This window comes from Falco peregrinus, chromosome 3 (assembly GCF_023634155.1).
Source record: "Falco peregrinus isolate bFalPer1 chromosome 3, bFalPer1.pri, whole genome shotgun sequence".
Lineage (NCBI taxonomy): Eukaryota > Metazoa > Chordata > Aves > Falconiformes > Falconidae > Falco > Falco peregrinus.
In genome coordinates this window covers 77,348,257-77,371,128 of record NC_073723.1, presented here as the reverse complement: position 1 = coordinate 77,371,128, position 22,872 = coordinate 77,348,257, and the positions used below count along the sequence as shown (strand labels likewise).

Genomic DNA, 22,872 nt, shown 5'->3' with positions numbered 1-22,872 from the left:
AAACAGTTTAAGAGATGATCAAGACTGAAGCAGCAACTAGAGTCCAGCTTTCTATCTTTGTTGTACATGGTTGTGAACCTGTTTTGCACTTACAAGACTTTACAGTTCATATCTTTGCCAGCTCTGTTAAACAGTGCTGCTTTATCTTCTAGTCTTGAATTGCATAAAGGGATTCACTAGGTATTTCAGCAGCAGCCAGTATCGGTGGGCATTTCAGTTGCACTCCATACACAACTGCAAATGTTGACTTTGACTCCACAGATTGAAGTGCGTTTGTGTACAGTCTCAAAGTCAAAACCAGGAGACATTTCAAGTCAACAGAGACAGCAAAATACCTAGCAAGATTTTTCAAGAAATCTATGCCTACCTCCCACGACAGAACAGCTACTGTCTCAGTAGAAGCCCACCTCCAGTTTTGCAATTTCATCTGTCTCAACACATTTAAAGATCAATCCATAATCAATAGATTTTTACACTGGGGTATGGTGACACAACACAAAAGCTGACTTCAAAAAAAAATCCTCAAAATTCTCACAATTCATTCTGAAAAATGAAATATTTATTTTTAGGTCCCTAAACAGCTCATGGATTTCTTGTTTGCTCTGTAGCATCATCTGGCGTTAGGTGATGTAAAGGAAAATGCTACACGGCTTTAGACAATGATTAGATAAAGAGCAAAAGTATTGTTAGAATTAGATTTTGCTGACTTTGAAAGTGAGTTCAAGACCTCTGAAGTGACAGAGTTTACAGAAGAGAGTCCTGGGAAAGTAAAGGCACTTAGGCCAGTTAAAAAGGTGGTATCACTTCATCTATTCCTGTGCTTGAAGATACTGTTCTGCATGCTTCAGAAAGTAAGTTTAATTAAAGGTGTTGATGATCATTAAGCATTTTTACAATATTAACTTTGAAAAGTCTTCAATGTACTTACCCTGATATATCTGAATAAATTGCTGTATCTACAAAATAGGTCGGCAAGAGGTGAAAAACCAAGAGCAAAATGGCTTTGCATCCCTGTCCTTGCACAAGCCACAAATCTAGGACTGCAGGGATGGCTGCCCAGTATGTCCCCAGAAACGGCACTGCTCCAAGGATTGCTGCTAATGCTAGAGCACACAGAAGCAGAGGTATCAAAAAGACCAGAGAAACATATTTCATAAATATATTTGTAGTTAAATTCTGACACTTTTGCCACACTGGCAGTGCCACTTTATCAACTGTTGTAAATAAGACACTGGAGAAGTGCCACATAAGGCTCTTGGCGTTTTATAGCTGTGGTTTAGGAAGAAACTGAAAATTACACTATTCCCCATATATAAAAGCTCCACTAACTGCCAGTCATAAGGAGCTACTTCCAAAAGAGGCACCAATTCATAAAAAAATTAAAGTTCTACCAATCACGCACATTTCAAACTTTCACATAACTAAACACTAGCAACTATGTGCAAGAAAGCATACAAGCAAAAGTCTTAATTGTAACTTAAGGCATCCCCTGCAGTTAACCGTAAGTAGGTAGTACTGTGAGAAACTAAGCAAATATCAAATCCATGACATATTTCTGTATGCAGATGTATACACACAGGCATATGCCCTTCTGATTATACAAATACCCATTGTAATCTCAAGTGTTGCAGCACTGCTGTCATTCTAACTAAATGCAAGAGGAATGAATGTAATACAAAAAAAATATTTTTTCTCTCTTTTGCTGTCATTAACCCCAAGGAAAAACTTTTAAGATTTTGCATGTAGCTGAAAGAAACTGACCGATAACCTTCTAAGTAGGTCTTCATAACAAACAATAGCCTCTAAGGTAGCTGCATTTTATAATATAGTAATTTTCTATTATATAGGGGTTTGTTGCTTGATAGCTTCCCCTTTCGTTCCCTCGTACACGAAGGTACACCATTTTTTAAATTACTATAATTAATATTATTTTTAGAGGAAGAGGGGGAAAAGAGGAACAAGAGAGAAGACTGTTCAGTAAAAACTGTTCAGACATTTCCAAAGCTAAGATTAAGAAATAAAAGAAAACTAGAGGCTGGTAATACAGTCCGGCCACATCACTGAGAATAGACAGCACGCCTCTATCACACGTTTTCACACCACATCTTCCTGCATTTAGACATCTTGAAAAATCAGCACTTGCCAACTATGGAAGAAACAAAAGTCAAGGCAGGCAGAATGAAGTTAAAACCTGGAAAGACTTGGACTGAATAGAAGGGAAAAAGAATTACATTCAGGAATAGAAACAGACAGAAGTAAAATAGCTGGCAGGGGATGTGTTGTGAAAACAGAAAGAGGCAAGGCTCTGAGGTAAGACAGCAGTCAGGGGCTTCTCTCCACCCGACCCATAGTCATGCTCTAAAAATAACTTCAAGACTAATATTATCAGCAACATTCAATCCTACTGTACTGCCCTTGTACAATGAATAATGTTGTATTATCTATAAATAGATTACCATAGTTCAAATTCTTACCAGATGGTATGAAGACTATGTTAATCCCAAATATAGTGTGAGTCAGCCAAGTGTAGAGTCCATAGAACCCAGCCATTTTGAGGGAAGCATCAAATACACCTCTAAAACAATCAAAGAAACTCTGTTAAATTTTATTGGCAATAGGATTCTGGGAACTATAAAGATATATACAAGCTGCTTTTAAAAACTGCAAAGCCATTAGTGCCACAAATAACACAACTCAAAATGTAACACTGAACCCTTTATGCATTTGTTCCCTACGAAAAGGATAAGCATCCATTGCATCTGTCATTTAAGGCATTTAGATGCAAAAACCCCAGACTGTTCTTTGCTGTAGTGAGTTCCAGGGATAAACTCCTTGAAAGAAACTGCTCAAGCATCAGACCATATCCTCTATAATAAAGATAACATTTTATCTACGAGAAGCAGTAACATTCTAAGTATGAACTACTTTTTATTCGCTCTTTCCCATTCTACCTGTTCATTCTTTTTTTTTTTTTTTTAAAATCTGCTTACATACCTGCTCATTTTCATCAGATTAAAACCACTGGTCTACTAAGTGAAATTAGACTGCTTAAACTCCTACTTTCCTACATACTTACTCAGCTTTCCCGATGAAAATAATTAAGCACCTCGTATTTATTACTAGATTTTAGCCTCAATACCTTTATATTCCCAGGTTTTAGGTTGCTTACCAGGTTACACTACTAAAAACCAAACAGAAATCTGGCAATTTAATTCAATCCTGCTGAATCTATGTCCAGCTTGCTGGCCACAAAACAAAGTTCTCTCTTAAGTGTGACCACAGCTTCATGAGACGACACACAGGCAGCTAAGTGCTGTATCATTTTTACAGCACACTTACACATGTGGAGTATCCTAAAACTGAACTGAAAACCTGTGCTTTAGGACTACAGTCACAAAAACCATACTCTGAAGCCATCTTACTATGCCAGTTTCTCAGCCTTATTTGAGAAAGGCATGAAGTTTCCTGAAACCACTATTTTAGCTTGGATCTACATATCCCCGAGTTCCTCTCCCCCAAACAGTTCTAGCAGTTACATCATTGCAGAAGTGGTGGCACGCACACCCTCTTAGCAGAGACAAATGCAAAGCTTGCTGATGTTAACTTCCCATTTTACATGTCATGCTTTTAGTTACGCTGCTTGTGCCTTTGCAGTTTTGGGAACTCTGGCAGGAGGGCAGAGAGGACAGGAAGACATGTAACAGAAATCATGGAGCCAGACGATTAGCAGAAAGGTTTTCACTGCACTTCGAAGAGTTAACACAGTCTGCACAGAAAACAGCCCTTTCTGGAACTAAAGCCACTAAGAGCAAATTTTCTTTCCTTTGTTGAATCAAGAAAACTTTCTAGAAAATAAACTTCCTCTGCTATTAGACTACTAGGTAGAACCTTATCTTCTAAACTAACAGCAAGAATTCCAAGATTCCCAGTTTTTGCTTCTTTGGGCAATATACTCATTGTTACTTCCATGCGCAGTTTGCATATTTTTGCCCTCCTTTCCCACCTAAAAGCACACATAGATACCCAAGTGACTGCTGCATCAAAATTACCTTATTTAAAGATAATTTTAATTTAAACCCCACTGGATGTTATAACTGCATAATAAGCCTCACACACCAACACTGTTGTTTGAAATGCGAGATTCTCTTGACAGATTAACTACGAAAAGCTGTTGTCAGTCATATCCCCCCCCACCCCCCCACCCCCCCCCAAAAAAAAAAAAGAGGAGGAGAAGGGAAAATATGGAAAAAAGCAAGTGTATAAGAATGACCTGAAACAATAAATCCAACCTTTGACAGCCAAATACGTGGTGCGTGAAGAAGGAATATTTACAAGTATATGGTGGCCTCAGTGAAAATAGCCTGAATACTTCACGGTTCAGATAAACTTCTAGAATATTAAAATAGGAAATCACAGACCAAAATATGTAGAATCTAGAGATTTTGAAGAGCGAAATACTGACCTGTATTTTAGTTATAAATAATTTTAAAAAAAGGCAAGACGACCCCCCCAAAAAAAGCCACAGTAAGAATGCTAAATGTGAGTTTGCATTAAAAACCTCAAGATGTTTTCATACTTTAGATACGCAGTCTTTAATCTTCTGCATTTTCTCTGACATTTAATTCATGCCTTTTCTTTCTGATATCAAAGGAACATAATATTTCTGTAACAAGAACCTGTTTATTAATTGATTGATTCTGTCAGCCATCAAGTATAAACAAGTATAAAAAGGGGGAGAAAAATCAATCTATCAACGTTTTGTTTAAAGATGCCTTACAAAAACAGGCTAAATACCACTTTAATCCATATGTGCAAGTTATCTGTGGTTGGAATCCAAGAACTTAGAACACGAACAATTACAACGGGGTCTTTGGCAACGGAAACCTCTAGGCAGCTGGATAAATGAAGTGCTATCTGTACTGCAATGATCATAAGGATACAACAACAAAAAACCCCCATCATTTCTGCTGGTTGCACTAAAGATACATTTGTTCCCACTAAACCCTTCCTCAGCCTTGCTGGTCTCTTAAATCTTAGACCTGTCTCACATAAACCCCTTTGCACTATAAAGAAGGTATCTCACAATTTCTGAAACTCTTTATTTGGCAACACAAAGTTTTTTTCAACTTTTTAGAGTGCAATTTGCTAGGTCCTTCCAAAACAAAACCAGAAAGAAAAAGAATCCCACACATCCAGAACAGTTCATAAGAAGTTCATAAGAATATTAAATCTAAATATTTAGTAGTATCTATATGAACCCAGATTTCAACATGCTGTAATTAAATCTTTAAGTAAATATTTTTCCTATCAATCAAACAGGAACTGCACCACAAATACATCTCAGTTGTCAAAAATATTTCAAAATCTTTGAGTATCTGCTTATTTTCCACATAAAGATATTTTCTGTGCTGCAGTAAAACTAGCAAGATTTTAACAACTTTTGTAAGTATGGCCCAAAACAACACTTCAATATACAGGGGGCAAGGAAGGCTTGATGCAGGTATCTGAAGTATCAACTTCATTTGAAATTAAAATATCCATCTACAACTACAGAAAAGACTTTGTAAAGAGTCATTTCAGATTTTCTCAGACACTACAAAAGAAGAGAAGGCAGTCTTATCATGGTAACCAAGAGAAAGACAACCACCCAGAAAAACTATTTCATCAGCCAGAATTAGTTGCTGTGAATTTAACAATGTTAGGGTGTAACTGCAAAATTGGTTCTCATTCATAAGAAAGCACACAAAAGTGCCATTCTAATTTACACAAGTTTAACATTTCAGTTCAGACAAGCATAATTTTTATCTTCAGATTAATTTTATTTAAATTTAAATGCAAAGTCTCCATGTCTTTTGCCGATGTAGTCATGCAGCTTATAAGAAAACGTTACACTTATGTCCATTACTCATTACAAATACACTAACAGAATAGCAGAAAAGTTAACCACGGACCAACAGGTATATTCTGGTCTGACGTCATCCTGCAAGCTGTTATGTAGTACATTTTAACAGCAAAATAGCATATAACTCTAAAAGACTGTGGAACAGTACAGCACTCCCTCTAGCTCCTTGCGTCTAAGCACACACAACTAGTAAGCTGAAAGGAGAAGCATCACAGTGCTGAGAAACTGTGAGGTGCCAGTGGTCAAGAAGGAAGAGAGAGAAGGCTATATCCAGTTTCACTCTTCTTCTTTCTGCCTGCTTAAACTAGTCAGAAAAAAAGCACAGGGGTTCCTACTTTGTGGCAAGTGTAGCCCCGGAGAACTCTCAAGTCTCTGAAGACTTGTGTTTGTTACTTCTGTCAGAAAAACTAAGAATCATACCTTCAAGTCTCTAGAAATTCTTACCCATTTCACATAATGGTTACGGCAGCTAAAAAAAGTAATGCTGCAAACACTAATCACAATCTTCATCAACAGTATGCTTCACCTACTCTGCCTCTGCGGTACCAGAACCTCAAGGTGATGTGGTATACTAGTGGAAATGCTGAATGAATTTATTACCATCTATAAAACGCAGACCTTCCTGGTGAAATTATGACAATAAATTAATTTCATCTCTTAATACCTCATTGGCATACATACAGCTTCCTTTTATATACAAAAGTAATTACACATTTCAGAAATCAGAAAATCCAACTGCTGCTCATGTCTCACTTTGGCACTGTATCCAGATGAACCACTTTACCTGCAAGAACAGTCATCTGCAAATGTGTAATTTATGAGCACTTCATGGCAATCTGGTGTAAGGCATACTTAGACATACATATTCCATTTTACTGAGCTTTGAAATGCATGTAAAATTAAAACCCAAAATTTTCAAAAGTATCAGAGGACATGGGTCATACTTCACATCACTCAGATTAAAAATGAAGAAACTTCCATCAAATTGTCAAATGTTTCTGCATAGCTGGCCTAAATATTTTTTTGTTAAAGCTCTTTCCACTTCACTGAAAAGCTAGGGAATCTGCTTGCAGATTTGACAAGGGAAAGCACCAGCTTCTCATTTTATGGATTTTGTGGGTATTAGTGGATTATGTTTTTTCTCTCTTACTGATTTACCGAAAAAAGTCTACTGCTTCCCCTTTGCTTCTACCAAAGTTTACATTAAATGTATGTCCACCTGAATTTAGGTTCACTTCGCGTAGCCTGCAGGTTAAGATCTGTTCACCATTAGCAACATGGTGAAATTTCAAAAGTTTCAGCTTAACACTGCAACAACCCCAGCTGAAAGGAAAGAGGCAGAAAAGTGAAGACTCCTGGGATGCACAACATAACCTCAACCTTCAAATCATAGCGTTCATTTTTTTGCCACAGAATTAATTTTATTTTCTAGATCTCTCTGTTCCCACAGCACTGGAGGAAAAAAGAGCACATGGGCTGAAATGAAGAGAATTGGAGTTTCCAATAAGATTAGAGTAAGCATAGAGTAAGTTCAGAAGACTTTACTATACTAAATTTACAGTGAAGGTACATTGACCCTGGCCGCTGAATGGGCATATGGAATAAAAACTAAACAAAAGTGGTATTTATCTTTGGAAACATTTGCAAGAATTTGCATTTCCCTAAATACCTTAAAAAACACTTCACAAGCCCTACAGTGGTTTACAATCCAATTAAAATGTCAGTTTGATAAAAGGAACACCTAAGCCAAAAATACTATTAGAAAAAGACAATTTCATTTTTTGTCATCTTCTTTATCCCACTGATGTTTTGTATTTTCCCATATTCTCTAAATAGACATTACAAAGACTGTTACTGTATCTTCATTGCAAAACCTTCCTGCATTCAGACCCGACCAATTCACAATGCTGCTGTAAGAAACACCAGCTACTCAATTTCTTTTCAGAACACAACCTTCACATCTTAAAAGTGGAGAGTTCAAGGCATAAAAGCAAATGCAATGCATTTTAAATTTCACAGCACAGTTTCACAATTTATTTCAAATCAGGTTAACTCAAAACTGCCACAACAAGAGCTCTCCCATCCCCCTGTTCTCAAGCATTCATTTCTGCCCCAGACCACCTTTCCTTTGTCTACCTGCCAGCACAGTCTCTTTTATGTGCCATGACAATTTTTACAATGAATTCAGCTAATAATTATTTTTTGCCACATTAGTTTTAATAACTCAGCTCTCTACTCCCCACCCAACTCAGAGCAGCGGCATAAATAGCTGCATTGCCACCAGGAAAGGAGCCAGCACACACAGCTGGAGGGCAGGAACTCTGACCTGTACACTAGTGCTGTCTTATCCCAGCTGAAACTAACAGTCTCTGTCACCCTAACTGCAAAACCAAGTCACTTTTTCTTCCTTCAGACATCAACATCTGTTGCAAAAGACAAGCTACCAGTGGCAATCAAAGGACAGCTATTATCTTAACAAGGACTGAAGTATTCTTCTACAATGATCCCCCAAATTTCAAGCAATCACCAGAACAACAGTGAAAAATGAAATAATTCAAAGAAGTCCTTTGCAAGAAAACTCTGAAGCTGCTCTATGACTCTAAGGGTTCTCTTCTTTTAATAATAATGACGACCCTCATTTTTCAGTTCCAAATTACACATAAAAATAACAAAGAGCACTAAAATATATTCCAGCTATAAATATAACAGATGCATTTCTTGACAGAGTAAGATCATCTCAGGAGCCATATAAACATGCAAATGATTTTCAGAGACAACTCCATGATGAGATTTCAACAGTTCTGCTGTTGAAATGAATTTGTCCTTAGGAATAATACAACTGAACAAAGAGAGGTAACAGTGCCAACATATGGAGACTAGTAATGACACTAATCAGATAAAGAAACGTAGTTTTGAACAAAGCATAGGTCCTTGCAATGGTTTAACCGATGCAAATATTACATCTCTCAAGGCAGGACATGGCTCCAGTGACTATCAAAACTTCAGACTTTTAAACAGCGGCAACTAGTTCAAAGGACACAGCAGAAAACAGACTTTCTTCTCTAACCAAGAAAAGTCTACAATTTTCTGGAAAAGAACAATTAACACATAGTCCAACCTGTAAGAAATTCTACATCTAATTAGTTCTTTGCAATACTTTCATGTTTGCAATATTTTAAAATTATTTTTAATTATTAATTTGGTCTGGTTTAGTCACATATACCACAAACTTACAATTAGTCTTCTGAGAAGCACATTTGAATGCATTAGTTATTTCTCAATCAACTATTTCTAACATTCTAGATCTTCACCGTGAGCAGACCACAATGCTTAAAACGGATCTTGGAACATAACAGAAAAATCCAAACCAGTTCAGACCAAAGGTCTGTCCGGTCAGCATCCCATATCCAGCAGAGGCCAGAAGCAGATGCTAAGGGAACAAAAGAAATAGGACAAACATATTTAAAAATCCACCATTTTTCCAGCCTCTATTTGCACATCAGGGGATATCATGAACCTGATGCAGGCTGTCTATTTAGTAATCCTAAGTACCTACTCTTAGCCCTGTCCAATTCTGCAAGTTCCTGCAACCAACATTCTTTGGCAAGACCTTCCCCATGTCTACTGCCTGTTACGTGAACCAACACACCTTTCTTATTTTTTGAAACTGCCTGCTTGCTGTTTCGTGATCCCAAGATTTTATCTTGGAAGAGACCATGAGCTGTCAAACCCCAGTTACCCTTTTCACACTGGTTCTGATTTTGCAAACCTGAACTCTGTAACACCCTTTTTCCAGGCTGAAGAGTCCTAACCAGCTCAGTCACTCCTCATACAGAAATCGACATTTAGTTTGATTTCTCTAATCGGCCTTGTTGCCCTCCTAGCTTTGAGATGCACGAACCACAACTGCACTCAGCAACTCAGGGTATAGGCAAACCATAGATTCATACAATGGGAGGAACATTCTGTGTTTCCTCTGTAACAAAACTTAGTGTTTGATAAGCCTGGCAGATGTCTTCAGTATTGCTGAACACTGAGCTAGCACGCCTACCTGAAAATACAGCTCCCAAACAGTAACAGTTGGCACAGAGGCCATCGGTTTGTGTGTGAAATTAGGATGGGTTTTCAAGCACATGCATCACTTTCATCTACACTACATTTCATCAGTCATTTTATTCCACAAACATTGCTATCTGAGTTTGCATACAGTCCTGCTGCAATTCCACAATCAGTCTTCACCCCTACTAGCTCTGCAGCATCATTGAGGTGTCCCTCTCTACTTCCTTCCCAGGACAATTATGAATAGATAGGACAGTACAGGTCCCCACCTCAACAGCATTATTTACTCCTGCTCTCCGTTTCTTTAGAACTGATTCTTTATCTATGCAGAAACGTTCTCTATTATCTCATCACTACTTAGTTTCCTTGGAAGTCTTTGGAAAGAGATGCTATAAAAAGCCTTTATGAAAGTTCATCAGGATATAGCAGCCAGATCGACTTCTTAATGGTCCTGCTTGCTGAACCACTTCAAAAAACAGGAAGAGTATGGAGTAAGGCAGAACTCTGAGAACAAACTCCATTGACTCTTCACAACTAAATCATATTCACCAGGTGCTGGTATGTCCTTAACTTTAGTTCCTACTAAGCTGCACAGTACTGACGTCCAGCTTACATGTCTACTTCCTGGGTTTCCTGGAATATTTTTATTTTTATTTTGCCCTTCAGTTTTCTCTGGTGAGTTTGTATCATCCACTCTCAGCAATCTGCTACTGCTCATTTTGTCTGTTTCTTCCACAACCTTTTCTACAGTCACTGTAAATTCTGAGAGACTCTGGTGCAGCTCATCCATAAGAATGGTTTTGCAATGTGACTCCCTCCCTTCACTTACCTTTACAGCAACAAAGAACACAGCGTCAATTTACCTCTCCCCTGCAACAGACTTCTTGTTGCTGAGTACTCCTTATCATCCCTCAGCTGCCCTAAGTGCTTTTTGCTCCTGCTGCATATGAAAAATAGTATTTTGTTTCAGCAGCATTTTGTGGAGCTTTGAGGAAATGAATCAAACTCCTCCTCCCTTCCACTTTAGGTCTATTTCCTATCTGCTAAAGTTTATGATCCTCTTCTTCATTTAGCCAAAAGTTCAGCTTTTTAAAAGGATGGTTTCCCACTTCCTTGGCCTTTGTTAGTTTGCTCTTCAGCTATGCAGTCAGTCTTCCCTTTAGTCATACTCAAGCCTTTCTTAGCTGTTAGCATGTGCTGGCACTGTACACTGAACATTTATTATTCTCCACACCACTTGGAAGATGTAATTCTTTTAGATCCCTATTTTAGCTTGAAAAGTTCATGAATGAGAGCAACAGCTAGCTGGACTCAATAAAGCTCAAGATCCATTTCAGTCCTATATTAAGAAGCTTCCAGTCTGTTCAGATTATTACTATTATAAAATTATGAATCACAAGCATAGGAAAGAGGGTATTTTGATTGCTTATGCTGGTGTAAAGAACAAATAATGGATTGACCTTTTAATTCAATCTAATATGACAAAAAAGTTGTGATGTTAAAGACTGAAATGTCAGGAAATCCTGAAGTTTTATATCAACCTTCACGTTTTCTTCTTACATTACAATAGATCTGTATTTTAAATAGCAGAAATCTAACCAAGGTTATAATAATATATACTGCAACCTTAAATACACACATTCTGTGAAAGCATAGAATCCTTCAGTATGTTATATTAAAAATCATTTTCATTGTATCCCAGAATTCTTAGAAATGCCCGATAGAAGATCTCTTCTGTGTATTTTAGTAATTCTTTCAGCAATCCTTGTCTTTCCATTCCTCCTAGTTAGCTACTAGGCCTGCCTTAGAAGCAAGGAGAAAAACTAACTGTCTGAGCTGAATTCCAGATGCAAGTGTCAGTGGTTTTGCTGGTACAGTCTATGTCACATACCAGCTACACTTCCATTCAAATAAAGACTGTAAGTTCTGACATACAAATAACCATTTAAAAAAGTTGGTTCTGTAACAATAGCAGCATATATTCATAATTGCAGAATTGCAATCTGTAATTAAAGGACTAGTATCTAAGATGCAACACACTTACATTATTCTTAAAGACCGCCCGCTCACCTGCTTACATGTTTAAATTTGCAGACGTGCACACACATGCATGCACTAACCCACACCCTCTATGTGTTTATAGATGCCTTCAGTACAGATGACTTAAACTGGACAGTCACAGAATTACAAACTACAAAAACAGACAAAGAGAAATTGCTGTTAAAACATACAGAACGCTCCATCTGGAAGACCAAAGAAGCAAATGGCAGAATACTGGCACTGCCTGATATAAACTAAGGAAGCCCTCAATAATCCATCAACATGTTTGAAAATATAGTATAACAGTTTGCATGGTGTAGAGAACAGAACTGTTTCAGCATCAGCTTGTGCACTTACATAATCGTGTGAATTAGGGGTAGTAAACTGTTAAACTCCTACAGACTTTGTGACTTGCTTGACCCAAATTATGTGTGTACAATAATGAACATTTTTTCATAATTTCAGGTAAATTTGGAAAAAGAGTATAAAGATTAAGCATGAGCAAATGAATTATTTTCTGAAATTTTCTTTCAATTGAGTAACTTTTAAAAATCATGTACATAAAGCAATACATAGACTGCTGCATTTAATAACAAGTACTTTTGATATTAAAGAAAAAGGAAATACAGGTAAAGACAAATTCCCCTTTTTTTCTTTTTTTGCATATAGGAGAGTATTTAAGACTAAAATAGTGTTATGAGTGATCCTTCTGGTTATTGCTACTAAACCAATTAGCTGATAAATACTACTATTTATCCCACTAGGATAATCAAGTTACAGTTACTGTCAGTTTGGTTCTGCATATGTACTGAAACCTTGTGGCATCTCTTGGTTTACAGACTACATTCTACTTTTTGTCAGTAACTCAACTGAAGCTTTCCTTTCCTCCATGTAATTGAAAAAAATAAAAAATAATTATCTGTTATTTCCAATTTTACACTAGGATATTATTTCATTAAGACAGAATAATTTTCAATTCTATTCCCATCTTGTAACATATACCATAAGTACAGCTTATAGAATTTCAGTAAGGCCCTGTTCAATGCATTCCTGTGACAAGAGATTTCTGCAGAAGATACTCCTGCTACTAAAGAACATATATTGCATGCAAAAATTCGGTCAAAACATAATCAGTCAACAGTTGTTGAAAAAATTAATCTGAAAGACATTATTAAGGTTGCAGTAAAATAAACAAGATCACACATTTTGCTTTTTCTAAGCATTACCTTAACATGCTGGAAGATTATTGTTTTCTGAGGGAATTGTATCACTATCTCATTTTCTCCATCATTACTGCCGGGATGCCACACCAAACTAGCCAGATGCTTAAACAGCTGAGATTTTTTATTATTTGTTTGCATCGTAGCTCATTTCAGATCTCTTTAAGTGCTAATAAATAAAAGCTAAAAATCCAGTACAAACCTATTTCAGCCACCAAGGCGCTATAGGTTTTCTTCATATCAAATCTCTCTTTGACTTTCTGGCAAATTTCAGTTAAGGATACAATTGCTATTTCTTCTTTAAAAACGCCTAATATTTTAAGAGACTTTTATATAGCCAATGAAAAATCTGATCAAATTTGAGGTGTACATGGCAAGTGAAGAAAATGAAGCAAATAATGATAACCCTTCTCAAACTGAAAACAAACGGTACTCATCTTCCTGGCATTACAGAACAAACTTCCACTAACACATGTTTCCAGGCATCACTCAAAATTCTGATATGGGTTTCAGACCATTTCACAATGTAATTAGGCCCCACCAAAATTGAAAGCTGCAGTAACTTTAAGCCACAGCCATACCCGTGTGCATGCACTCATGTGAAAGTATCGCACACACTAAATTGCACTGAGGCCGTGAGAACATGCAACTTAGTAATGTGCAATATCTCCACCAGAGCAAGCAGAATGGGAGCTTCAGGGAAGAAGGGTATGGTGCATTCAGGAAGAGAACGACATGCTGCTCGGGGAAAGGAAAATGGTTCAGGCAAAGGTGTGCATGCTACTACTTTGGAGACCTGTTAATTGGAGAATTACTGCTTCATCCAAGACAAGAGTACCACCTATGTAATTGAGGGGTAAAGGACAGGACTTTCCTACGTATGTAGTGAGGTAAGGGACATAGGAACTACCTTGATTTTAAAGAACCTTTCTGAACAAAGCATATCTCACACTGATATGTGCAGATAATGATTTCTCCCCATCCTCAAAATACTACCTTATTAATATAACTACAATGAGAAATTTCATAAACTAGTATTGAGAACTCAAATTATCTAAATACAGTAGACTGAGAACCACTTGGACCACATTCCTAAAGCAAGACATCTTCCTAACCCTGACTGACAATGCTGCAGCTCAAGCCTTCTGCCACACTCACCAGTCCCCTCCCTGTTCCCCTTTCTCCACTGGTTCCTGTAGCTGACTTCCAGTAGTTTCAGTGAAAGAAATCATGTATTTACTATATTCACAGGCCACTAAACATCACTGCCACTCAAGGGAGACTCTTGCATGCGATGAAGGTGCTATGCTACCTTCTTAATTCATCACATTTTTGAGCGTATTGAAACCCACTTACATAACGCAGAAAACAGGGGAAAAAAAATAGGAAAAAAAAGGAGAGAATGACAGGAGGGAGAAAGGCAAAGGGCAAACAAAGCATTTATCAAGAAGAAATAGTAACAGTGTGGCCATACCATGAAAGTTAAAATTGGGTAAGAGAAACCCGAGACTGATTGCAAACCAAAGAAAAAGAGAAACAGATAAACCAACTAGGCATGAAAGACCAAAACTATTAGAGAAAAGAAGCTATTTTGCTAAGCATTAGCAGTATTCAGGATTATTATTAATTCCCTAAAATCTTATTTCCCATCTAATTTGCAGGCAATGGCACAAGAAATTCCAGCTCAGTATTTGACATTGTGAATTTTGAATTAGTTGCTTTATCTGTAGCACCAGTACTTCACAAATCAGTCAGAAAACCCTGCAGTCACACATGCCTTCAGCAGTGATCTTCCACCCAGGCTCTTTACTACTTTTTTATAGAATTATCACAGAAATACTCATGCTCCCTCTCCTGCAGATTAAATGCTGCCTTCCCCAAGATGCAACCAGTCAGGAGGAGCAAAGGTAACAAAGCACACACAGGTGCTTACTCTAAAACGACAGGAGCATTTTCATCATAGAAGTTACTCAAAACTGGGAAAACTGATGTACAAACAATCTGCAAAACTGTTTGTTCCATAGTCCAAACACTGTCAGTTCCCTTCTGGAGGATTACTCGGAGGCCAGCAGGACCTACCTGTGAGAACTGGTACAACTACATCAAAGGCATGTATCTGGGGCAAAGGCAAATGCCCAGCTCACAAACAAAATCACATTCTCAACACAGGAAAAAGACCAAACAAGCAGCAGGCCATCCCTTGTGTTTTCCCTTTGCCTCATTGTCCCTGAAGAAGCCTAGAAACACTGAATTATGTTTCCAGGCTGAGAAGCTCCACCCTGATGTCTTGGCATCTCTACTTCTCCTCTGAGTGTCAAATCTTAAAAGAGCAAAAGCTTCTTGAAGATGAAGCCAGACACTCTGGGGCAGCGCAAAGAGTAGCAACAGATAAGCAAAGATGTTAGACAGACAGCTGTTGCCTTGGAAAAGCAGACCACAGTTCTGCCAGAAAGAAGTACTAGGCTTCACCCTGAAGGTCCCTTCTAGCTGTTTCATTAAGAGCTCTTTTCAAGACTGGGAAAGAAACCATTCAAAAAACCCCAAACAATAAAACAACAACAAAAGCTACACATGCTTCCTCTCTTATTCGGCACCTTCATCTGCACTCCTCTGTCCACTCCTGGTCTCCCCAGTCTGGGAAAGCTTTGTTGTGGGGTGGGTCAAGCCCAAAGCATTTGAGATAGTATGGGACACACAAGGGTAGGCAGAGGGAGCTGCCTCTGGTCTGCATCAAGAGGAGAAGGTTCAGCGGTGTACCCGAGTGGTGACTACAGCTGAACGAGCAGCACTAGGCCCAGGAGAAATCCCAGTTAGTTAACAGGGAAAGATTGTCACTATGAAGCCGCCCAGACAAAATATAGGGGCCCGCAGGGACTGCAGAGCTTCTGTCCTTCCAGGTACCCAAATGTGACTGAACAAAGTCACAAGCAACAGGATCCAACTGGGGCTGATCTGAGCAGAAGCTTGGACTGGAGACTGCCAAGCATCTATCCCAACATCTGTGCTCCTGTGGTTCTTTGAAGCTGAGCTTTCCTGCCTTCTCCAAATGGGAAGGAACACTTACAACCTTGCAGAAGGTGGCCTGTCCCATTACCACCCAGGCCCTTCCTTCAGACCATTGCCAGCATCAGCCCCGCCACTGACCTGGCACATGCCACCACTAGCAGCTGCCCCACAGGTGGGGTTTGCCCTGCTGAGCACAAAGCAGTGGCCCTCCCACCGTGTTGCAGTCCCCTTCTCCTGCCCACGCCTCACCCACTGGGATGCTGGGGGACACTGTGTCACAGGCCTGGCTAGAGCCAGAGTAAATGGCAGTCACTGCTCTCTCCGTGTCCTGCTAGGACAGTCACCTCCTCAAAGCAAGCTCATGTTGGTCCCAGCGCACCTGGTCCTTGGTGAAGCTATGCTGGGTGTTCCCTGATGTCTTTTTGTCCTTCCGTGTGCCTCCATGCGATCTTCCAGCAGATGTCCGAGAAAGACAAGAGCTTCTTCCTGGAAACCTGCTGCAAGGTTCCAGCTGAGGAGTGGCTGTGAGGCTCCCTACAAAAGGGGAGAGCTCTTTATCAGAACGGGTAAGCATGAGACTGCAAAAGTGGTGAGAAGTTTTGTCCTTCATACTAGCCAAGAGAACAAGGGTGCACCTCAGAGTGAACCCACCCCCGCCCGGGACATCCCTCGGTGGTGCTTCAGCAGCTCCTTGCCTTGTTCAGGCACAGCAGCCCAAAGGATGGCAGGCCCTCTCCTCCCCTTGCGCAGGCCGGCTGGGCCTCCCTTTCCAGCCAGCAGGAAATCTGGATGCTCTGTCACCTCTCAGCCACTGTTCAGAGTGGGGGCCGTTCCACTTGCAGGGTGTTGGGTCGGTGAGGGGGTCACTGAGGACCCCCAACTCTCCTGGAACGTGGGGCTGCCACTGTCTCATCAAGGGGACCCTGGGCACATGAGGAGGAGGGGGCTGGAGCCCACGGCTCATAAGAAGAGGTGAAGGGCAGTCTCTGGTCCTTGGTGAAGCTGTACTGGGTGCTCCCTGATGTCACCTCATCCTTTGTGTGCCTCCAAGTGATCTTCTGTCATTCACTGCTCTGCCATTGTACCACTAGGCTAGCCAAGCAAGCTCTCAGGTCAAGCTTGGCATGATTTGCCTTGGTGAATCCCTGCTGGCTCCCAGCACCTGTTACATGCTGCTGGCATTCTGCCTCCCTTCCATTCTGGACAAACAGATTTCCTGTTGAAGGCCCAGAGGGCATTTCATCCCATGGCTTGAAGCAGGTAACTCTTGGATTCCCTTCCACAACTTCAAAACTCCTGTGTCACCACAGCTGCCTATTTTTTTCTCCCACTACTCAAGTGCAAATTTAACATCTGAGGTATTGTGACAAATAGGAGTCAGCTTCAACACTTGGCTCAAAATCGACTGGAAAGCTGTTCTTACCCCAATACAGCTCATAAATCAATCCATGTAAACAGAACTGTCACTGTCTTTGCAAATTCATCACCAAGGGACTTAGAAAAATATTTATTAAAATCAATAGTTACTTATTATCCAGACAGCAAAAATCACAACACGGCTCCAATGAAAGCAACTGCTGTGGGAAAAGCTCTTGGTTTGATTAGGTGTTTGCTAGATAACAGGTTCAAATTAAAGGATTTCTTGAGCTACAGAAACCACTTACTGACTGCCCTCCTATGCTTTCCCCCTTGCTCTTCTGCTCACAAATAAATGGCACAGAACTCAAAGGAACAGACTTCCTTGATTGTATCCAAGTTCCCCAGTGCTTTTCACAAACATATTTTAAGTAAAAGAGCAACAGAAGCAACTGATAACATGGAATAAGAGTGTTTTCATTTCATGTGTTCCACAGGCAACAGAGATGTAACTGCATCTCTTGCCAGGAGGATCCCTGCCCTCCAGACAGGACTAGGTAGACGCAGTCTTAGCTCTGTGCACTGCTATGCCCTGCTGAAGGGTGATGGGAGCTGGAACAAAGTTGGTGACTTTCAATCTTTCTATACTTTTGGTCAACTTGAATGCATGAGTATCTTGAGGCTGAATTCATGTTGTGTAATGCTGTCAAAGTCTAATAATGAAAGTAACTACAGAAACATCATTATTTAATAATTCATAATACAAATGGAGCCTCTTCCTCCCACCCTACCACGAAGCATTAACATCCATTCTGCATACTTTTTATAGATGAGGTGAACCAGCCATTTTTAGGTTCCTACCCCTCCAGCAACAATTGATCTTCAAAAACAAATGAAAGCTGCTACTTTGTGACAAAAGAAACAGCTTGCATTGGCAATTGTTTATCATATAGCAACAAATTAGGCATGCATAATCTCATGGGAATTTGTTACTATACTCCATCATATTTACATGCTGAAGGTCACAATAAGTATTGAATGGAATGCAAGCTAGTCTAGAAGCATTGTGATAAATCCTTTGGTACAACTGAACAACAGAGAGGAACTTCTGAGTATCTCAGAAGAAGCAGTCCAAAGAATTCAATAAGGCACCAACTAAAGACTACTCCAAACAAACAAATATGACTGACTGATTCAGGCTACCTTAGTGAACACGCAGAGTTCCCTTGTGTATGACATTTACATTTCACATTCTCCAGACACTGGCTTCTTCTCATCTTATTTGCACTTACTGATGCATGCTGGCTCTTCCCTGCTCATTTTCCTGTGGCTTCTCTAACATTATACTCTTTCTTTTCACCATCCTAAACTCTGACAAATACCTTGGGTCATCTGTGTCACAGACCTATACACTTAAAACTGCATTTAATACAATTCTCTTTTGTAGAGTATCCATGCCCAGAGAAGCCATATCCTATTTTTTGACACTGCTCTCCTCTACCGAGAGCTAAAAAGAACAATCCGTGAGACAAGTTTCAGTTCCTAAATCTGCTTGCACTCTTCAAAACAGATAGAACAGGGATATTAAACATGCGATCAATGAAAACTCAACAGCAGTCACTCAAAAGAAGAGCTATTAACTTTTTGGCAGAATTTCAAATTCGTTGTTTTCTAGCTGGATTACTGCTTCATTTGAAATGGCTACAGCAGTTATCGTTGTTGTTCAAGATCTTACACAACATGACATAACCCTCTCATTTTCACAACGTACACAGAAACAGTTTAATTCCAGTACTAGACAACAGCACTCACTTGTAAAGTACACCTAAGAACAATGGCAAACATACGGAAATAAGGTTGGAAAGCATTTTTAATACATCACTGGTTTAAAGTCTATTCATGTTTTGTATGTATGTGCAAGATGACACAGAAAGCAATGGTGCAAGAGACAATGGCTGTACAGAAGTTAGCATGGAGTCTGTTGATTCTGCCCAGTCCATCAACTTTTCAAGAAGGGAGCTATGGCTTAAACACCTTATTTAAAATCCATTTATTACATTACCAACATGTGAGTGTCTCAAGCTGCTAACAGGTGAAAGCCAACAGTTTAATTCATCTGTAATGAAATATATTACACTACTACCCCAAAAATTGCTGTATTGTGAAATCTCAGTGAACCATATTTAAAAACACTAAAAAATCCTCCTTCTCTTGCTGTAGTAGTACAGAAGTGAAACCTAAGAATGGTAACTAAGCATGAAACACTGTGGACGCACTCTGGAGGTGCAGTACAGTAGTGTTTTAAGTGTGGTAAGGACAGTGCTCCTCTGTTGTTCCCTTCAGTGTAATTTGATTCATGTGTATCATGAACTAGATTTCTCTTGGATGAAACTGAACTGGAAAATGCACTCCAGAAGCACCTCAAATACACTTCAGATGTACACTAGGTACTTGGGTACCTAGTGCCCAAGATCAGACTAAAAACAGTTCTAAGTAACTCTGACATGCATACAGCACAGATGTCAGGTCCTCCTTGTCAACTGTTCTGCTGTATGAATCTGCTCCTGCTAAGCTGCACGACCTGTTAATGCCAACACAGCAGCAAACACATGCTTCCTGATGGGTTAAGGATGTCATAGGTGTATCAGTTTTATAAAATACTAGTATTCACTATGGCACAGACCTCTGAAAATTTTTTAGGCAGGTCCAATCAAACTGCTTTTTTAACAATCAAGGGTGGGGGGTGGGGTGGGGGGGAATCATCAATGCTAGGTTATTGAAAATCTTTGAGATTTGCAACTCATCTTTGAAACAAGCTGTTACTATTGCTAAATATTTGTTGTTAAACATCAAATTTAAAAATGGATTTTCCTGAAAGGGCAAGAAATCAACAACATACCTTATTGCTTCCTCTACAGACTGCCCAACTATATTTGATGAGGGACCTGGCTGAGACAAAGGTGTCAGGCTTATCACCCACTTTACTGGCTTGTAGTACTCATCACTGGAACTCAACAGGTAGAATAGCGTGGTCAGAAAAATCACCTGCAAAACAAATTTGAGTCTTAAATTAAAAGACAATAAATACATATCTTGAACTTCACTGGAAAGACACAAAATACTATTCCACAAGCTTGGATTTAGAGAAACACACAGAGCTGGAAGAATAATTTTCTCCCCTGCTGGACAAAGGGCTTCACCATTATAGCTAAACATTATAAAACTCTAAGCCCCGTTCAGCTTCTTCTCAAAGTCACATCTAGTTGGGATTTTTTGGGTTTTTCCCCAGCATGTTCAGCAGATCAAAGAATTGCTGAATAGTAACACCTATTCTTAAAAAAAAAAAAACACAAACAAAACAAACAAAACCCCACCAAATAAGCCTGAGTTGTCTCAAGAGTCATTATGCAGCTGAATATCAAATCTGAATTAAATAAAAAAACTCACAAACAGAAGATTTATAATATTTATTAGGCTGGCAATACTGTGATTCTGAAGCTGAGTCTCAGCAGAAGCGATGGCAGCTCCATTGTTTCAGTTTGAAGACGAAAAAAATTCAATCAGATTGTATTAGCTTCCTTTATGTTGCAATCCACTGCATTTTCCTCATTTTTCTGTTAGTGGGCTCAGCAACTTCTTGGGCTATGTATACATCACAGAAACGTGTCCAGCTTGAAACAGAATATCTCAAACAAGGAAAATTCATTCTATGTGCTCCAATGGTAAACTATGGCTTATATCTGCTTCAACTGTAGCCTTTAGATCTTTTTCCTTTCTTCCCAAGATTAAAAAGAATTCTTTCATTTTCCTTATTTCCAACCTACTCGTATACTAGAATAAACCACATCTTAATCTTCTGATAAGCCAAACAGCCTGACTTCTGTAAGTCCCTTACTTTCAAGCATTTTATCCAGTCTGCAGACATTGCATGCCCTTTTCATGCATTCTCTCTGAACACGCTCAGAAAAAAAATAAATGCAGACAGCATTACATGCAGTATTCTATTACCAGTCTCAAGAATGCCGTCTACTGGCCTCTGTTCCCAATTCCTTTCTACTCAGTGAAATGTTACTACTACTTTCTTCCACTCTCCCAGCTTTTAACTTGGAAGTCACATTCAGCTGTTCACCTACTGTGACCCCCCTACCAAAATGTCATATATAGATTTAGGCTGTATTCCATCTTCCCAGGTGTGTAACTTCTGCCTTGGGTGATAAACAAATCTATCAAAACAAATCATTACATCAGCACATTTAAACAGCACACTGTTAATCATTTTGAGATCATTAAAAAAAAACAACCAATAAACCCAAACTGAATTATGCCTTGGTTTAACAGGAAATAATCCACTGCCAGTAGCAATATTATCTGTGTTTTGTTACAATTTCAAACGAGCACATCTTAGAACTTTAATCAGATTTTACCATCCTCTGTAATGCTGCAAGTATGGTTATTTTCTCCTTGATAAGGCCTGCCATTTCTCCTAAGCTACTTCAGTATTTCGTTATCTCGCTACAAAACTCCCTATACTGAAGCAGGCACCCAGGTTGTGTTTTGTCTTTCTTCCTCTGGGGATCCAGCTACAGATCCTCCTTGCAGTGCAGTTTTCAACACAGAAAGCAGCATAAAGTACAATATCCATTCATCCTGACACTAACAAAAAGCAAAGTGAAAAACAGCTCCACCGGATCTTGTTTTATTAGGACAGTCTCAGTTCACTCCTGAAGATGTTGCCTTCTAAAAACAATACAGCAGCCAGGGAACAAGCAAATTAAGTGCAGCAAACAGGCAAAGCTTGATTCCCTGTGGTATGAGAAGCATACACGGCTGACTTGAGGCAGGCTATGAATAAGAGCTGGGGATTAGTTCAAGTAGCAACACACACAGCACCTGTACTGACTGGAAAAGCTGTTTTTCCTCAGTTTACAAAAGAAACTTGCTTTCTTAGGGAGTAACAGCACACCAACATACACATACCCACCTGAACTATAAAAGCCAAAGTGACAGCTGAGGATAAACGGCAAGAGAATAAAATGGTGTTAAACTGAACTACAAGTCAAGAAAAGATATAAACCTAGCTCTATTTCTGTTAAGACAAGACGTATGTATTCTATAGCATCATTAAAATTCAACTGAATTTTAGATTATCTGCATTTGGGGGAATTAATATATTTACTTAAGCTCAATAGGTACAGAAAAGCAAAATGAAGCAGCAGAGAATTTAATAATTTATTAACAAGTGGCTTGCTGACTCTTCAAGTAGAATAGCCTCAAGAGTACATTCAGCAG

At 39.1% G+C, this 22,872-nt stretch overlaps 1 protein-coding gene across 3 annotated transcripts in view; it reads right to left on the bottom strand.

Moving 5' to 3' along the window:
- Positions 1-22,872, bottom strand: part of TMEM245 (transmembrane protein 245) — an 83,266-nt gene that overhangs the window by 5,850 nt on the left and 54,544 nt on the right. For 2 of the 3 annotated variants that reach the window (XM_055799215.1, XM_055799214.1), the window contains 3 exons: positions 20,483-20,628; positions 2,475-2,575; positions 929-1,103 (listed from right to left, as the gene is read on the bottom strand). In XM_055799215.1, the coding sequence (XP_055655190.1) occupies positions 929-1,103; positions 2,475-2,575; positions 20,483-20,628 (422 nt within the window). Of the gene's footprint in view, positions 1-928; positions 1,104-2,474; positions 2,576-16,606; positions 16,762-20,482; positions 20,629-22,872 lie in introns of those variants that run through there. The other variant, XR_008746383.1, reaches the window with a different exon arrangement.